The sequence below is a fragment of the Fukomys damarensis genome, unplaced genomic scaffold (genome assembly GCF_012274545.1).
Source record: "Fukomys damarensis isolate Sample0158 unplaced genomic scaffold, DMR_v1.0_HiC HiC_scaffold_30, whole genome shotgun sequence".
In the NCBI taxonomy this organism is placed as follows: Eukaryota; Metazoa; Chordata; class Mammalia; order Rodentia; family Bathyergidae; genus Fukomys; species Fukomys damarensis.
In genome coordinates this window covers 56,800,636-56,819,556 of record NW_022900942.1, presented here as the reverse complement: position 1 = coordinate 56,819,556, position 18,921 = coordinate 56,800,636, and the positions used below count along the sequence as shown (strand labels likewise).

Here is an 18,921-nt window from a genome sequence, read left to right as displayed (position 1 = left end):
CCTTTTTTTTTTTTTTTTTTTTTTTTTTTTTGTGTCAGACAAAAGTTACGTTGCAAACAAAGATAGAGTCATTTGAAATGCTTTGGTGTTTGTTATTCTGACTGGTTCACTTGGACCAACTCTAAGAAATAAATAGAATTATCTGTGTAAATCGATGAACATCTATGAAAAACAACACCCAGCAGAACGCCGAGCTTGCTCCATTACCTACGTTAATATCATGACAGCTGAGGAGAGATGACCTGGCCCACTCCTCCTCTCTCCTGTACAGATGGCTATTAAAGGGAAAGTATCCCTTTTGTATGGTCCATGTAGAAACCCTTTATGGGCTTTTCAAATAAGCCAGCATTGCCCACATGAGGGTAGCTTTCTGTTACCATTAAACTGCCCAGATTTCATCTTTTTTAATCCAGCTCTTGATGAAACAAGCCAGTATTTCATCATATTTAACACCAAATGCTTGCTTCTTAATTCCCTGAATTTTGAAGCAATCAAATAAAGATGCTTTTTCTTCAAAACAAAACAAAACTCAATGGTCTTCTCATTTAGAATGAATGTAAAGCAAGGCTCCAAAGAATCTCAGTGGTTTTGAGATTCCTAGGAGAACGTAGTGATGTACACACACATGCACACATATGCAGGCACCATTGTGGTTTCATTTCTATTCATTCTTTTGAAAACACCTAGCGAAAGCAGAGTTGAAAAGGCAATATAGCCCTTTACCCTCCAATGCAGAGATTCAGGTCTTTGGCTATTTCCCCTTAAGACACAAGATCCAACTCCACTCCAGGACACGACCTATGGACTTTTGTCTATTCTAAAGCAGGAGCATTTAAACTGAAATGCTTCAAAGGTGATATGGACCGTCACAAAGCTATAGTAAGATTAGTCACAAGATAGGCTGTCCACTAAAGAAAAGAAAGGAAAAGAATCCCATTTGTGATGTTAGGCATCGAAACTTTTAGGATGTATGAGTGTCACTTGCCACAAAAATAGACTAAAATTTCTCTGCCCCATTTTAAATGGATATCTGTATTGTCTTTACATCACGGAAGTGTAGTAACAACACACGGGGTACATATCTTCCTGCAGGCTCTGTAGAAGTGTTGTCATTTTACAGCTTTTTAAAATTATAATGATCTAGAAAGTACCTAATATTAGAGATATGAATAACAGTCAGTATCTTTGCATTAGTGTTTTTATTCTAGCTATTGTTTACAGCCCCTAATTCTAGTTTTGCTTTTCTAAGAGATAAATATATTTGCTTCCCCAAAATCTTTACACATCATCCTGTCCAGGCTTTGTTCACCAGTTACTATTTCTAAATTTTTCTTTTTCTTTTTCTTTTTTTTTTTCCATGAACTGGGTTGACACCTTACATATAATTTTGTCATTGTGACACTGACCCTTTGAATCACACAGAAACATGAAAAGATACATGAAGTTGAAAATCCATTTCTAATTAGATTCTCCAAAGCCATTGTTAGGTAACTGATCTGTACCCATTCTACTCCCTTCATGGTCTCTGTCCATGAACTCTGACAGAGAAAGCTGGAAATGGCCACAGCTAGACACTGACTTCTCGTCTTCCAACATCCATGGCTACAGTAATCAATTCCAAGGATAATGGCCTTTCTCCCCTTTGATCATTTCTTTGCTGACTGACTGGCCTTCCGTAGTAGGCGTACTGCTGGTTGTCTATCACCAGCCGCTCACAATTTGCACACTATGTTTCATCAGACAGTTGTTTGGGGCTGTTTGGAACACATTTGTCTCTATGGGGATTTATGCGCTAGTTGCAATGCCAACCTCCATAGTGAACGAAATTTCTTTCTAACTAAAATAGATAATTAGAGGCTGGTAATTATTGGTCAAGAATTATCAGAGTGAAAAAATTAAGCTTCTCATAAATAGTTCTTGGCAATGTCATCTCTTTATATTATCTCATGCCTAACAGCCTTTTATTCTGAGCACTTACAAATTTACTCAACTGCTGTTGGGCCTCGTAATTTTATATGAGGCAATCCCTTTGCTGGGTTAAATACATTTAGATTCTCTGCTTTCATGTCTATTGTTATTAATCCATATCAAATAATAATAATAATGATAATGATAATGATGATGACGATGATAGAAATCTCAAAGAGGAAAATAACAATAAATATTTACCATGTTGATAAAAAGAGAAAGGTGGATATAATTAATGGTTTCCTTTTGTATTCTGAGGTCAAAACCAATGTAAACCATGTGAAATGAAGAGAGAAAGAGAAGAAAAATGTCCTCATCTGCACAGACCTTAAATGGAGGAAATCTTTTTTCCTAGGAAAGCTGTTCAGATTTTGTGTGCGTGGCAGTCACTGCTCTGATTTCTTGCTGAAACTGTGTCAAAATGTGGAGAGTGAAGTTTTCTTTTTACCTAAATAGACAGATGTCAAATACCTGGTGTATTTTTATTGAGCAATTATTCCTGCTACTCGGACCCCCATGTCCACACCTACACACAAAAAAGTAGAGCACCTCCTGTATGAACCTGGTGGAGGCACTGGTGTTTCATTCACAAATGCCCCTCCCTAGACAACAGCCTGAAAACACCATGCCCAGAAAAAAAGTACAGGGGTTGCTTGAAGTTGCATTAAAACATATATACACCACAGAAACAAATGGAAATGATCTGGTTAGAGAAGAAATCTTAAGTTGCACCTTATTGGGCATCCTGCAGACCCTGTTTTCCATCAGGTGACAAAATCCTTCCTGGAGACTGATTGAAATGTAAAACAAAATATGTAAAAACACTATCTACCCTCTTAACAAAAAGAGAAAGAGGCTTTTCAGATTTTCCCTCCCTAATCCCTCTTCCCCTGCTAAATGTCTAGTTGAGATTATTTTTTGATTAGACAAACACACACAGATACAAAACCTAAAAATACCTACCCTCATTGGAGGTATTTTAGCCAACAAAATAATGCTGCCTGCCTCATTTGAAAGACTAAGTATCACACTGGGATTTTTAAAAAGGATCTCTTAGCCTTTGTGACACCCTCCTGCTTCTCTCTCTCTCTCTCTCTCTCTCTCTTTAGATATTAACAAGGCGAGTGGGGTTTAAGAACTTGGACACATGGTCAACAGAACAATTAAATGGACGCTATTCATTTGTTTAGGCCTCAAGTGCAGGGGAATCACATATTTTATTATTAAAAATAGCCTGAATATTAAATAATCAGTCCCTCTGTGAGAAGGAGTAGAATATGTTGCTCTCAGAGAAGGTGAATGTTAAATGCACAGATCCCAAGAGGAGGTAAGTGTCATATTAATACACGAGAACATGGAGGGGGAAAAGCCTTGGGAAAGCACTGATGATGCAAGGAATGTAAGATAAATACAAAGAAAAGAGTCTAAAGCAATTCCAACAAAGACGGACCAAGGCAAAACAAAGAAGGCTATGGGTCAAATGATACTAAAGTTGGAAAATTAAGAAATCCTCTTATGCGTAATATTCATTTCAGGTTCTACATGTGCAGAACATTAACGTCATGTTGAAAATGCTACTCAACTCATTCATCTGAGTACTTGGATAAATAATAAATCTAGAAATAAAAATGCTTACATTGAACGGAACTAACCAGAGGCAAGCTGCACCAAACTTTACTAAATTTTTCCATTAGCTGCAAAATTTTTACTCAAGTCCATGTCTAACTGTAGCACCACCAGAATCATGAACGATCACCACCAACAGACAACACTTGAAGAGATAAAGAAAGGGGTAAAAATGACCTCCTCATTGGCAAGAAGAATTCATTTTTTCTATTCTCTCTCAATAAAAGCGGATTTGAAAGTTGGGATATTTTTTCAGAGCCCCAAACCAAAGGCAATCTGCATAGAAACCTTATTTGGTCCCTGATGAGGGGTTACCATTATCCTGTGAATGCTCAGGAGGGCTGTCAGTGTCACCCCACCCCACCCAGGAACATGCTGTCCAATGGACGTGAAAACTCACTAGTACATCATGCTTAGACGGGGAAACACAGAGCCATAGTGGTCAGTGTTTCAGCTGCTAGGTATATGTTCTTTGTAGCACAATTAAGTGCTTGGTCTTTTATAATAAGCAATAATCCTCCTAAAGACCCACCATTTGAAAACTACAAAGTAGACCCTATTGAAAAACTATTCATCGATTTTGCAACATGCTTCTGAATTTATCTTCATTAATTTATGCAGAGACATGGGAAGTTTTGTTACGGCTAGTTTTAATGGTCAGTAATGATATCTGAATCAACCTATCTGCTGATGTATTCTTAGCACACTTCTGAGCACTGTGTAATGAAACTTGTGTCTCCCTAAAAACAAACTCAGAGTCGAAAATGTTGAATTTTCTTCCCTGTTTTACAAAGTTTCATGATAGGAGAGCATGAAGTTAATTGAACTTTTAAAATAAAATATTACCACGATTTATGGAATTATACCATGGTGTGAGTATGAAATAAACCCTCATAGTATAAAAATACAAATACAAATGACTGACAAAAGATAGTACAAAGTAATAGCAATTGTCATTTTACTAGTAGAAAAAGATCTGCTTGACAAAGTTTAATTGGCTGGTAAAACTCTTCATGTTACTGCTAAGAGCTTATCAAATAAAAAAAAAATAGGCAGTATCCCCTAAGGAATTAAGGGATAATGGGACAATATGAATAAGTGAAAAGAATTATCCTTTTAGTTCTAGTGCATGTAATAAATGCAAAATCCTAAAAACACTGGCCTGGAAAGACTTCAGAAATCTTTCCCCAAACCACTTTTATAAAGATCTATGGAAAATTGAATGGGAAATAAAAAATGATTACTAAATTCTTTACATGATCTTTATGATCATGATTATTTCCAGGCTGTTGAAACCATACATATAAAACTATTTTATGGCAATTTAAATTATTTATGTTTCCCTATCACAAAAACTCTCCACTTTAGATTTTGATACAAAGATGCTTAAGCAACACACAGCAGTGCCATTACCATAACGGCGTCTGAAATTAAAACCTGTCTAAAACTCTATGGAAAGCTCACATCCAGTTCATTAACCATTCCTGTTAGTTTTCAATAACGCAAAAATGATTAGAAGTTTAATTTGTTAATCACCTGTGTTTTGACTGGCAGTAGATATATAATCCTCCACAGAAGCCTAAACTAGCCTTTGCAGAAAATAAAACATGCTAATGCCTCTTAGGTCTAATAATAGGAATAACAAAAAATCCATCATGCCTAGGTAATCCATTGAAGGGTGAACAATTAATTCATCTTTAACACTGTTTAATTTTATAGGCACTGACGTACATGAGTAGGAGAAAAATGTTTCTGTAATAAGGTTGAGGGCTTTACTCACCAATCATGTGATTTGCAACATGGACCTGAATGTCCCATTCATTGTAGAAAACCATCTGACACTTGATGCACTGATAGGTCTTCTTCTGAGAAAACAAGTATAAATAGAATTACTTAGACATGTGCACTATTTCTTGTTTATTTAAAAAAACACCACTTTCATGGCATTTTCTCTGTTATGCTGGCCTTCTGTACATTGCTGCCTGGGTTACGGTGAGATTGCCTGCACAAAGTACCATGAGTTCTATAGCAAGACAGTGGCTTAAGCCCAGTAACACACTTTAGAAGAAACAGAGATACTTCATTATGCAATAACATACTTTTAAAGATATTTCAATTCAAAGAAGTTAGTATTCAAAACATTTGGAACACAGCCAGGCAGTGCACACTTGTAATCCCAGCACTCTGGGAGGATGAGGCAGGAGGATTGCAAGTTTGAGCCCAACCTGGACAACTTAGCAGCTTAGCACAACTTTGATTCAAAATTAAAAAACAAAACAAAACAAAATAATAAAAGAACTGGGGATTCACCCCAGTGCAAACCCACAGTACTGGAAAAAAAAAAGCTGAGTTTCAGAAACCAATGTCTTTGTAGATCCGGCACAATTTCATTCTAACTAAAATAACTGACTAAAATAACTTGCTTCTAGATCTCTTCAAGAGATGGTTAATAGGTTAAGAGTCTTGGAATCTATATAAAAGATTCAGAGATTATAATTTATAGCCAATCTGAAATTTAGTTAATACTGTAGCAATTGCTAAGTATGAGCATTTAAATATGTATTTTCTCCTGTAAGGAAATGCCATCCTATAATGAGTATTTTAACACTATTTTATTACTTTTACCAATCCTGTGATATAGAGAGAACAGAATTTTTATTATAATTATCAAATCTTAAATGAAGAAACTGAAGCCCAGAGAGGTATAAAGATTACCTGACATAACAGTACACCACAGAGACAAGCTCTCTTAATTTTACATGTTAGACTCCCTCATTTAAAAAGAAAACAAAAAGAAGCCCTTACCATTTCACATCTTTATTACTGAGTGCCAAATCAAATTAGATAAACTCAATAAAGTATTTGTCATGTTTTCTAGAATGCATACTTACATAAATTCTTTTCTGATGAAGCAATATTTACAATTAAAAGCCGTCTTGGAAAACAAAATAAACCAGCATGAGATAATCCCTTTCGAAAATCTCTCAAATGTGAGAAAGTTACATTTGATAATTAATATAAATGATATTTGGTTATAAGCATTTTTACAGAATTATTGTTTTATCTGAAGTCGTATCAAAATGTCTTACTAGTGGTATAAATAGGAAAATTCGCTTGTAAATTACAATTAGGTTTAAATAACAAGTCGTTTGGACCACAAAACAATCAAAGTTAAGCACAAAGATGGATGTCATTTTGAGATTAAAATTACGAATGCTATTAATGTAAATTCTCTTCATCATAATAATGTCACATAATATTTTTTCCTATGGCCTCGACAAGCCCCAGCAGTACAGGCGTATTTCCAGTGGAAGCTGTCTAAATAATCGAATGGCCTTTGTACATGAGGCACATTGTGAGTAGACTGCTGAATCTAAATCTAACACAGACTTCAAACACTCTGACAATCACCAAGGAAGATTTACTATGCTGAGCTATTTACAAGATGCTTTTGATGATGACATATAGAGCAACATGTGTTGTGTAAATAACATCTATCCCTTTTTTAAACAATATTTCCCTTTAGAACTAGTTAGAAAATATTTCTTACTCCCTGATGACCTACATTATATATTGTTTATTAGCATACTTCTAGCATTATTCCTGATATGTAACCTTGCTGAAAAACAAAGAAACATAAACCTAATGGCTAGTCTTTTCTCTTGTTAGTACAGTAAAACATACAATCTGTCGAAAACTGTCTCCAAAATCATGAGTGATGTACATGTTAGTGGAATATACTAGGACTTTTTTTTTAAATTCTGGTCTAATAATAAAGACTAAAAGCACTTGAAAAGCCAAAATAATAAAATATCAGCACTTAACTACTATTGTCAAAATGAAGTGATGTATTTAAAGATCTATGTATATGTTTCCTTTTAACATTGAAAGAAAATGTTCTTGTCACTACTAATAATTCAAATTCCAATTCTCTTTACTCTTAAAGTAGTGTTTAAAGTACTATTTATTTTCTAACAAAGCCATATTCTTATCTTTAAACTCCTAAATCTGCAGCTAGCTAAGAATTTAACGTGATCACAAACAAAGTCCCGGGATTTAAAAGTGCAACCTCAGCTCTCCCTCACCACACTTTTTGCCTTTCCCTAAAATAAAGCAAAGATATGCAAACCGAGATGTGTTGTGGGCTTTCTTTTTTTTTCTTTTTGTCACCTTCAATCCCCCACCCTGGTACCAGGGATTGAACTCAGGACCTTGGCTTGCCAGGCAGGTGCCGGCAACACTGAACTAAAATCCAGCCCTTGTCACCTTCAATTTAAAAAAAAAACTAATTTACATGACCTTTAAAACAAACTGTCTCTCAAATTATGAGAGACCTGTTATATCTGTACACCCTCTATTGAGGACACGGGTTATAATCTCTCTAGTAGGACTGCGGAGAGCTCATTCACTTGGAGCTCAATTCATTTCAGCTCTGCATAGCTTAGATGATAAGGGAACCTGTCTTAATGCTAAGCCCAAATCTACTTTTCCACTATGCTCACCTAATGGTTCTAACACTAGGCTCTTGCTACAAAGAGTAGGATGAATCCCTTTTCAAACAGGACAGTGGCATAGCCCCTTTCCAGCTTGAAAACATGGAGACCATACAAGAGGCGCATGAGAACAGCGTCACATTCTGGTCACCTTCCTCCAGGGCTCTGTCTTGATAAACAGAACCTCAAATGAAGCCCACAGCTCCCGCTGTGACCCGACCCTTGCACTGTACAGGAGCCGTATAACCTCCAGTAAGAGACAACAAAAAAAGTCAAGTGAGATCATTTCTTTTAAAAGCAGATAAAAGTAGAAACAGAACTTCCATTGTTTGGGCCCCAGATTGGCCTTCATCAGTGCTTAGGTTGTCAATTTACTTGAAATGTTAATTTACTACAATTTTTAAAGAGACTTTTTCATTAGTCTTTTTAAATGTGCTACTTGGGAGTGGGATTGTCATTTCCTGATTGTTCTCTTTTGTTTTCTGATACTGATAGATGTAATTATCAAGGATACAACTTTTTCCCAGCACCTCATTATTTTTGATTGATTTTGAGAACAATTTAAGTGTCCCTTTTTTGACATTTTTGTTTTCAGTTATACTCTGGTTAAGGTACTCAGAGACTTTCAGAGAAAAGCATCTTATAAATTAAAAAAAATGAATAAGGATCTTCACTAATGTATAGTTTTAAAAAAGTATTCTGATGAACTCCATTTTCCTTCATTTGATATATATTCCATTAAGACTTAGAATTTAGATTTAATTTCACCAACTTTAAAAATTTTAATAACCTTTTTAAAAATACAGTTATTTTTTGCCCTACTAGAGATTGAACCCAAGGCCTCTGCCTCAAAATACATCTCCACCCTTTAAAAATATTTTTTTTATTGTGAGATTTTCAGATTGAGTCTCTCTAAATCACTAAGTTAAGCAGGCTGGGCTCAAACTTTTCATCCTCCAGCCTCAGCATCCCAGAGTTCTGGGATTATAGGCACACTCTACCGTGCCTGGCTCTCTTTGATATTCTTAAAACAAACTAGTGAATGTTGTGAACGTGTGTGAATGTAAGTGTGTGTGTGTGTGTGTGTGTGTGTGTGTGTGTGATCAATGAGTCCACAGTAATCCTCAAATACAGAAAATAAATCTCAGTTGCCACCTTCACAATGATTATTACATAAATCATTTCTTCGGAAAATTGGTAATCAAAGAGTCAGAAGCACCTTGTTTTTTCAGGAAGAAGTGTAGTTTGGGCCTATTTGATGATAGAGAGTTCTTCATAGAAGAATAACAGTACAAGGGATTATAAATTTACCATTTTGCAATGCCAAGTAAAATGGTCCAGGCAATTAATCATTCATGGATGTTGAAATTATTTGGAGAAAAATTATCCTGAGATGCTCAGTTTCATCCCTGGATTACTACAAAGAGAAAGATGTACCTTTATGGTGAATTTAGCCAAGGGCAGTCGCTCTAACCAGATTATGTAGCTAAGGAACACGCTGACATTGTGTGCCTCTTCGTGTGTAAGATATGAAGTAGGACATCACCGGTAAAGAAATGTATCTGAGCCAGGCGTGGTGGCGCACGCCTGTAATCCCCGCACTCGGGAGGCTGAGGCAGGAGGATTGCTGTGAGTTTGAGACCAGCCTGGGCTACACAGTGAGTTCCAGGTCAGTCTCAACTACATAGTGAGACCCTGTCTCAAAAAACCAAAAAAAGAAAAAGAAATGTATCTGAAACAGATATGTGAATCTAACCAAGCTTCTAGACATCGTATCCAATGTTAGTCAGTACAATGATAGAGGAACAAGAATTGTCACGAGGAAAAAATGCAAATCCAAAATATTCTTCAAGCAAGAGGACCCGTTAACTTCAAAAGTGACACTGTCACTGGGGAAAAAAGTAGAGATTATACTCAGAGGACTGAAAAATACTTTACTGAATGTAATCTGTAGAGCCCGACTTAGAAAACAGCTATTAGCAAGTTTGTGAGACACCTGGGGAATCTAAATATCAGCTGCTTGCTGGGTGCTGCTGGGGAACTAGGAGTAACTTTCTAGATGTGACAAAGGTGTTGTAGTTATGTGGGTAAAAGTCCTTTATGTTAAGAGACAAACATGGAGTATGTTGAGGTGAAAGGGCACCTCAGGTTTCCAGTTCACTTTCAAAAGACTCAGAATGAAAATAAAATACATTCACAAGTCATACATGGATAAAATAAATAGGGCTATGTGTTAAAAATGGTTAAATCTAGTACATTTCTGAATGTTTCCATAATCGGAGTAAAGGAAAAGGGTAATTCATAAGATGCATGCTAACCCTAACTTGGTTAACCCCCGCTATACCATTCATTTCACGCCACCACACTTCCGGTGCACAAAAAAATCATCTGTCCCTAGTTGTCAAAAGTAACTTTACAAACAATTTTGATTTTTTTCTTTTGGTTCCACAATTGGAACCAAAGGTCCTGTGCATGCTAGGCAACTGCTCTACCAGTGTGCCCTGACTCCAACTCATGGTTTTTATATTTTTTGTGTGTGAAATTTCTCTTTTTTTAAATACAAACTAGTATATAAACTTTAAGAGGTCATGAACCATAACTTACATTCATTGCTAAAATAAAGTAATAAATGTTATAATTTTGTTATACTTCACAGTCTATAAAGAAAGCTTATGCACTAATTCCCATGATACAGTTCTGTCAGAGTGCCTACAGGAGGGTTTCTTATCCACATCTACTTATCCAGATCATATAGGTTTTGAAAACCTTAACCAAGGCCACGATTTCACTCTTCCTCCTTCAAAGGCCTCTGATTGTTCCCAGCAGGTAAATTTATAATTGCAGTTGGAAAGGAGGCTTTCCTTAGACATGTGCAGTGCCAGTGGTGGTAGGAAAATAGCTTATGATGGTGAAGGAACTGTTTCTAGCCGTCTTGGCCTTAGGCTCCGTGTCCTAGACCCAGATAAGTGTTGGCAAAGATATAAATGGCCCGCTGCAGCATGCGTGCCGTACACTCACCACCACTGCCCTAGACAAAAGTCCACAGGGTGGAAAGGGTTCCTGAAGTCCCTGCATTGATTTCAAAATTTTCCTCTTGTTCTCAATGTTCTGCAGCGTTATTGCCGTGTTTTTAACAGAATATTTATGCTTACTTGTTCTGCTTGATACTACAGGACTATTTCAATCCGACATCTCATGTGTGTCCTCAATCCTGAAAATTTTTAGCAATCCAAAGGACTCAGTTATTAAGGCTCCCTGTCACTTCTCACTCACGTCTCGGCGCCTCTCCTGCCACCCTGCCTGCACCTGACCGGCTTGTTCATGCCCACTTCATAAAGCAGCGTCTCTGTGCCCTGAGAGGGGTGAACCCTATCTTCTTACAAACTGCCGGTCCTCTCTTCTGTGCTGTCCAGCCCGGTTTGCCCTGTCTACCAGAGCTTTTCTTTTGATGACTATTTTTCACTTGTGACATTTCTAATTTTAAACATTCAATTGCTCTTGGGATTTTTTTTTTTTCCTTTGCTTGGATTTGCTTCAAAAATTTGTCAGTCTTCTTAGTGAAAATCATTCTTGATTTATCGTTCTGGGCTTGTTAGACTTTTGTTTTCTTTTTTGATGCTTTATTAGTAACAGATTCATTCATATATTTTGGAGTCTGGGTTTGATGCCTGTTTGTGAGGAAAGCTCCTCTTCTCCATGCTCATTTCTCCCATTCAAGTAGTTTTTCCCCTGCTTCTGCCAGGCCGTGCCTGGCTACTGGACCACAACCTCTCAGGGAACACTTCCTGTTCGCCTACTGTGCTGCAGGGACAGGAGACACAATGTGCATTCAGTCACAGACCCAGCACGCAGCTCAAGCCTGTTTAAGTCACAGAACTGAGAATCTCTTCCTATCCTTTATCCTCTAGGTAAAAGGCCTTAGACCCAAGTAGTGGTCAATAATGGGACTCTTCTTTGCCCTAGTCTCTTGTCAAGAGCAAAAAAGTCCCTGCAGGCCCCACTTAATTTTATTTATTTAACTTTATAATGTAGTACTACTGATATTAAAATATTATTAGAAGAAGTATTCTGTGTTGCTTGGGCTTGAACCCAGGGTCTCCTGCATGTTGCACAAGTGTTCTGAGTCATACCTGAGTCATACACTGCCCTGGGCCTCCAGAACCCTCTTTAAAGAGCAGGCCTGGCTTTGTCTCAGGCGTGAAACTCTGTTGGCACTTTGCATTATGGGAAGATTATCCTTGAGGACCACTTGAAGTTTTATTCAGTTTTAGTATCTCAGAGATGAAGAACTGTTTTGACCTTGACTACGTCCACCCGCTTTTCTATCTCTACAGCTCTCTACTGTTGCTCCATGTGACACACATCAGAGCATAAAGCCACACAGCTGTTTCCCCAGCCAGTCCCACAGCCCTGAGCTCCATGTGTGTCACAGATCCTAGGTAAGGGCGGGGACTGTCAAGGGAGGGCTGGTCTCAAACTCAGTCAGTATCCTGAAATTAGGGTGCTGTACAATGCTGCACAGCCTAAATATATCCAGCAGTCTTAATGGGAAGAAACTTTAGAAACACCTTTCTGCAATTAGTTGGTATTTAGTGGCTCCTCACTTGGTTGTTCGAGTCTTAGTTGTTAATGAGTCTTAGTTTCCTTCTCTGTAAATTAAAAATAATAAAACTTACTTCTTAGCATTAGGTGAGCAGTAAGTGAGAATTATGCAAAAGTGCTTAGTACCATGCCTACTATGTAACAGGCTGGCATAAAATAGTAACTACCTTTATTACTCTTTACTTGACAGGTTATTATAGGGACGAAATGAAATAGGGTATGAATTGTCTGGCACACCACAGATGCTCGGCAAAGGTCGTTTCTCACCCTTTTGAATGAGATCTGAACCACATGAAATTTCTTTCAACTGAAATCCACTAATTTAGAGCTTATAACAATTACCGAGGGTTAAGGAAATGTTTATTAAAGAAAGCTTTTTAAAATTAATCTCATAAGGAAGAGCACAGGATGGCGATAGGGCAGAGGGACAGAAAGGGAGAGGATGAGGACACCGCGTCTATTTACAAAGTTTGAACTAGGTAGGGAAACAAAGCTGTTTCCAAAGTCTGCAGCATGCTATTCCAGTAATGAACGCATTAATTGTAAATGGAATATATGGTTCAGGTCAGTAGCAGCTCCACTAGGCAATATTTTGTTGGCTAGAAAGTGGATATTTTGCATGAGTGAAAGTAAGAAACCAGCAACTTCTCACAAATACTCAATAATTGCGACATTTTACTAATTCAGAACTGTCATTTTCCAAGCAACTGTGAATTAGTGTGAAAATAAGTCACTCAAAAGTGGCGGAAATGAAAACTACTAATGAGAAAGCTTGCCCAAATAATCCAGTGAAAATGAAAGTATCAGTTTTCTATCATGTGGTAGTTAAAAAAAGGATACTATTCCCTTAAGGATAGGGTTACTGTCCCAAAATTGTACTTTGTACTATACCGGGCACATGATAAGACCTCAGTCATCAGAGGAATAAACACAATTCCTAAACTCAAGGAGTTACATTCAATAGCATCAGGGAGAGAATCCAGGAACATATAACCATTGCAAGTATTCTACATACATAATGTCAAAGCACTCCAGGACTCTGTGCCTACGCTAGGCTATGGGTGAAGAGAAGACAGCTAAACAGGTCAGGTAGCAACAAATTAATACTGTGCAGATGAGACAGGGAAAACTCCATCGACTTAATCTAAGATCTAAAATGGTGATAATTATGTTGCCATTAAATCGGTTACAAAGTACCCACTGCCTGCCAGACCTGTAGCTTCCAGACCTGTAGCTGGGGCACTTGGAATGGAGAAGCATTCAGAACAGAAACTTTGTTAAAGAAGATCGCATCTGGCTGTCTGGAGAGGAATAAAAGGAGGAAGACAACATTTTACGTAGTGAAGAAAGAACCTAGATAAAGACGTGCGTCTTAAGCAATTGACTTGCAATTTTTTACAGTACTAATGGAAGAAAATAAATTTTTGAGCTTATTTATTTTTATAAATAAAATCAAAAAGTCCACGAAGTCATAATTTAAGCTATAACTAACTGAATCAAGGAGAAAAAAATGTCAAAACACTTTTTATGATTTATTTATTTGGTACTGGGGATCGAACTCAGGTCCTTGTGCTTGGGAGGCAGGCGGCGGAACCACTGAGCTAAATCCCTGCCCCTCAAAACACTTTTTAAATCTTTTCTTGGAATCTTTTTGAATACTAAATAAAATCATATAAATTTTTTTATTTCCAAAGGCGTCATCAATTTCAAAAACCAGAGATCACTGTCTTCAGAAAATTCTGACAAGTGCTCATTAAAAATGTGTTAAAAATGGAGTCATTTCCACGTGCTAAACCTCCAAAAGAATATCTCACAGAAGGAATTACCCTGAGAGTTAGTAATGAAGACTGTTTTTTTCTTTTTTTTTAATTTTGGGAATCAAACTCAGAGCCTTGTGCCTGCTGCTGAGCCACATTCCTGGCACTGAAGGATCATTTTTAAAAGTCTAAAATTAATAAAGAACAAGGAAACAAGTATTTTAAATTCCAAATTAATTGTCTCCTAACAAACTGCCTTCAAAATGTGTCTTTCTATGGATTTAAAATTGATGTCTCACCATTAAAAACGGATTTTTGGATCCAAGTTTCCTGTGGCAAGCGATGCTTTCTCTTAGGCTGATTTATTCTCTTCTACTCCTGGTTTCTCCTACTCACAATCTGGAGTTTGATCTCAAGGGGACCAACTTATGTCCTTTATCACATAGGTCTCTGAGACCTTTCCAGTAAGACAGCTCCAGCCGATGAGTTCACCTAATGTTTGGGGTTCAATTGCTGTTTATCTCTACACAAGAGCACAACTACCCAAATCAAATCTTCTATTGTGTTGTCCATAAAGTAGGTAGTTAAAAAATTTCAGTTACTGCCTGTCCAATGGACAATTCCCACTCGTACAGATCCAATCCTGGAGATTGGTAAACCCCACCATAAACCAGGTGAGCTAGCAAAAATATTTTCACAAGTATATAATTTCTGCCCTAAAAGCAAGTTGAGAAATTCAGTTTTTTAATTCTTTGTGAGTACTTAGTATTATTTAATAAAATTTCCCATAACTATCAAAAGAATAACATAGAGAAGAGTTATGTTTCAAATCACAAAAGGTGTTTTATGCTCATAATTCATTACATGTTTTATCAGAACTATTTCAACAACAATAATCTCTCTCCTAAAGGGCTGGACTTAGTTATATCTACCATGAATCTGTTGCAATACATGCAGTATAATACATGATCGATTTATATGTGCACCATTCATGCTGTTCATTATAAAATAAAAATCTTTACTCCCTTCCACTTCTCTTTAGATGGAAGTCTCCTGTGGAGTCTCAGTTATTCTCCTCTGTTTATATTTCTAATTTATCCTTCCAGCTACTCTTCTGCCAAAGGAATACCATTTTCTGGCAGCTTCGAGTCTTATCTGCAAAACATATTCCACCTGACTGTGGTCATCTTGGTTATCTGTGTGCTCAAATAACCTTCGCCTTTGTCTCCTCCAGCGAGATACCTAATGTACACTGAGACCTCCTGCTATCTACAGTTCTTGTTTTGCGCCTCTCTTCCTGTTTCCATCCTGCTTTCTGCCTCCTCTTATCCAGACCTTCTACCTGAACAGCCTTCTTACTTAGCCCTGTCAGACCACCCTTCTCTGCTCCTTCAAATTGCTTTAAAACCCACCTGCTTCAGAACTCTGGTTAGCAATTACACCCACACAATGCTGTGGGTGTTGACTTCATTGCTGCTGTTGTTTGTTCTCTTGGTAAGTTTTTTAGGATAGAAGTATGTTTCGTTCTTTTTACCTATCTTGAAACATGCTGTGAAGTTACATTGTAACCCCTTGACTTCATTGAAATGATCCCCACCTTAAAAATTCTTCCTCATTCATCATACCCAAAACATCTTTTCAAAAAATAGAAAAGAAATGCCCTCAGTGGTCTTTGCATTTTCAAAGGTAATTTTTTTAGAAGTACAAGTTCATAGAGAGTAGCATGGAGTTTCAGAATTGAAAGGGCCAAGTGAGTTCATCTATTTCAAATTTCCTCATCACAGACAACCAAATTGTGGCCCAGGGAGATGAAATGACCTTGCCATGACTCACAGAAAGTGATCCACACAGCAGTGGAAGCTCAGGCTGTGGGAAACACATCAGCAGGGATGTGAGGCAGCGCCTGCTTACAGATGGACTGGGGCTGCCATGCTGCTGGCCCTCTCCTGTGCTTACAGTTCCTCCTGGCTCTTCTCGGCCCTGGATTACAGAACCGTAGTTACAGCACCCCCTTCTTGTCCCCGAGAGGTGCTCATTTCTCAGTGTATATTTTTAGCCTAGAATTTCCTACGATAGTCGAGTGTCCTTTATCTAAAATGCTTGGGACCAGAAGACGTGTTTCCAATTTTGTCTTTTATTCAGATGTTGGGATATCTGCATATGCACAAGGAGAAATATTGGGAATGGAACCCAAACCTAAACATGAAATCTGTTTTGTATACAGTTTATACTTCTAGGGTGAAGGCAATTTCATACAACTCTGTTAGCACACCTGTGTTTTGACAGTGACCTCTCACATAAGGTCAGATGTGAAAAACAGTCCCCTTTAGGGTCACAGCTGTACTCAGAAAGGTTTGGATTTTGGAACATTTCTGATGTTGAGTCTTTGGGTAAGGCACAGTCAATCTGCATTATATCCAGTGCATGTGTTCGTTTTATAATCTAAAGTTCTGTCACCTAATTAACAATGCCTGCTTTCTCTCTTTAGCTCCGGTACCCAGTAGAGGGCTGACAGAAAGCATTGTGTTGGGGTGCATGAACTAAACAGATGTGGTGTCTGATAACTACACCTATGACAAAGTGTTGTCAGAAGAAAGTTCTGGAAGGAACCAGACTGCTGTCACTAGACACATCTTGATTCCATATCGCACAATCAGATGGGACCTCCCAGTCCCCTTCAGATTAGCCATGGGCTGCACTTTAGACCCTGAAAGGTTCTGTAGAACCATTACTGATAACATCTTATAAAGTTAGAAGGTTTCTGTGCAGGGAATGATCCAAGAATATAACGGGGGGAAACAAGGGGCCCTTTCCCAGTGGCTTGTGTCCCTGGAGAACATTCTTCTGCAGTACAGAACGGGAGTTGGGGGAATGCTGAGCAGGGTGATATGAAATTTAGCATCTTGCAAAGCAAACACACAAACACTGTGATTCGGGTGGGGGGTTCTTTACAAGACCAGGCAGCAACTCATTCCACTCAAAGACATTTTGGAATACCATTATTGAATATCTCATTAGACATTTAAGAATATTCTGATTTCTCATAGCAGCTAGCTCTTCACCATCTTAATAGACACAGGATTTATGACTTGAGGATGTGTTTGCTTTCTGTAGGCTCACGTTTTTACCAGGGAAACATGACAGCATCCCTGGTTGCCCTTATGCTCATATGCCTGCCTCACACTTGAAAGACAGTAAATACTGAGTGAATGAATCAACTGGACATCATCAAAAACAGTGTAACAAGCCTTTTGCAAAATAACTACTTTAGAACAATTTAAATTTGGTAGAATGAAATGGTAGCACTTCAGACCAAATGATGGCACTAAAAGATTCTGTCTTCTAGCAAAACCATATGAACTTTCCCGACCTATTAAGTATTGAGAATGACCTTAAATGTTTCCTGTCCATTTTTTAGCTATCCTTTTTGGATATTTAGGCTTCTTGGCCTCTCAAGTCTGCCACTTTCTTCCTCTTATTCTTTCTTTCTTTTAGAGAATGATCTTTATTAAACAGGTGGTCACCACTCATAATTGAAGTCTCTATTTCTGAAAATTTTAAGAGCTTTTATCCTCACTTACTCGGCTTCTGTACTACCTAAATTAAACTTATAAATGTAAAATTCTCAAGAAAACACTGAGATCCACTTTAAGATGTGCATGTTATAGTTTGCAATAGCTAAAAGTTGGAAACAGCCCAATTGCCCATCTATTGGAAACTGGATAAAGAAGATGTGGGGTGGGGTTTTTTTTTTATATAAAATGGAATGGGAATGAGAAACTAGAAACATTTATAGCTAAATGGATGAATATTGAGGCGATACTCAAGTAAAATAAATAGGACACTCATGTAAATATCAAATTAGTTTCTCTGGTGTGAAAAACTAAGTGTGTAAATAAGGTTCAAATTGTATAACTGATAATGTGAAATAGGAAGAAAAAGGCTAAAGGAGTAGGGGAAATGGAAAGGGTGGGGGAAAAAAGGGAAAAGAAAAAATATGAGAAAAGGAAAAAATGGAAACAAAGTCTTTGTAAATAGGGAAGGGTGGAGGGGGTGAAGGGAGGTTAGGACTATGGGGGAAAAATAAATACATCAAGTAAAGGTACAAGATCCCAGTGATGAATGTAACTGTACTGTATACCTAAAAAGTACCAATAAACTCAGTGAAAAATAAAAAGATGTGCATGTTAACATCAGACCTTGTAAAGTTTATCAGTAACACTTTGATTTTTAAATCATGGTGTATTTTGGTTTTAAAACATTTTTCAATTGCATATTATCAATTTTCAAGATATTTTTATTCTTAAAACAGATTAAGGTTATAAATCATCTTGTCAAAAAATAAAGTTTTGTGCCAGGGATTTAGCTCAGTGGTTCCGCCACCTGCCTCGCAAGCACAAGGACCTGAGTTTGATCCCTGGTACAAAAGATAATATAAAAATAAAGTTTTTACCACTTTTTCCACCAGAAGGTAA

General features: G+C 37.4%; 1 protein-coding gene across 2 annotated transcripts in view; it reads right to left on the bottom strand.

Annotated features, from left to right (window-relative positions):
- Nucleotides 1-18,921, bottom strand: part of Znf521 (zinc finger protein 521) — a 271,829-nt gene that overhangs the window by 120,938 nt on the left and 131,970 nt on the right. Inside the window, exon 5 of one of the 2 annotated variants that reach the window (XM_019210649.2) lies at nt 5,375-5,456. In XM_019210649.2, the coding sequence (XP_019066194.1) occupies nt 5,375-5,456 (82 nt within the window). Of the gene's footprint in view, nt 1-5,374; nt 5,460-18,921 lie in introns of both variants that reach the window. The other variant, XM_010643688.2, reaches the window with a different exon arrangement.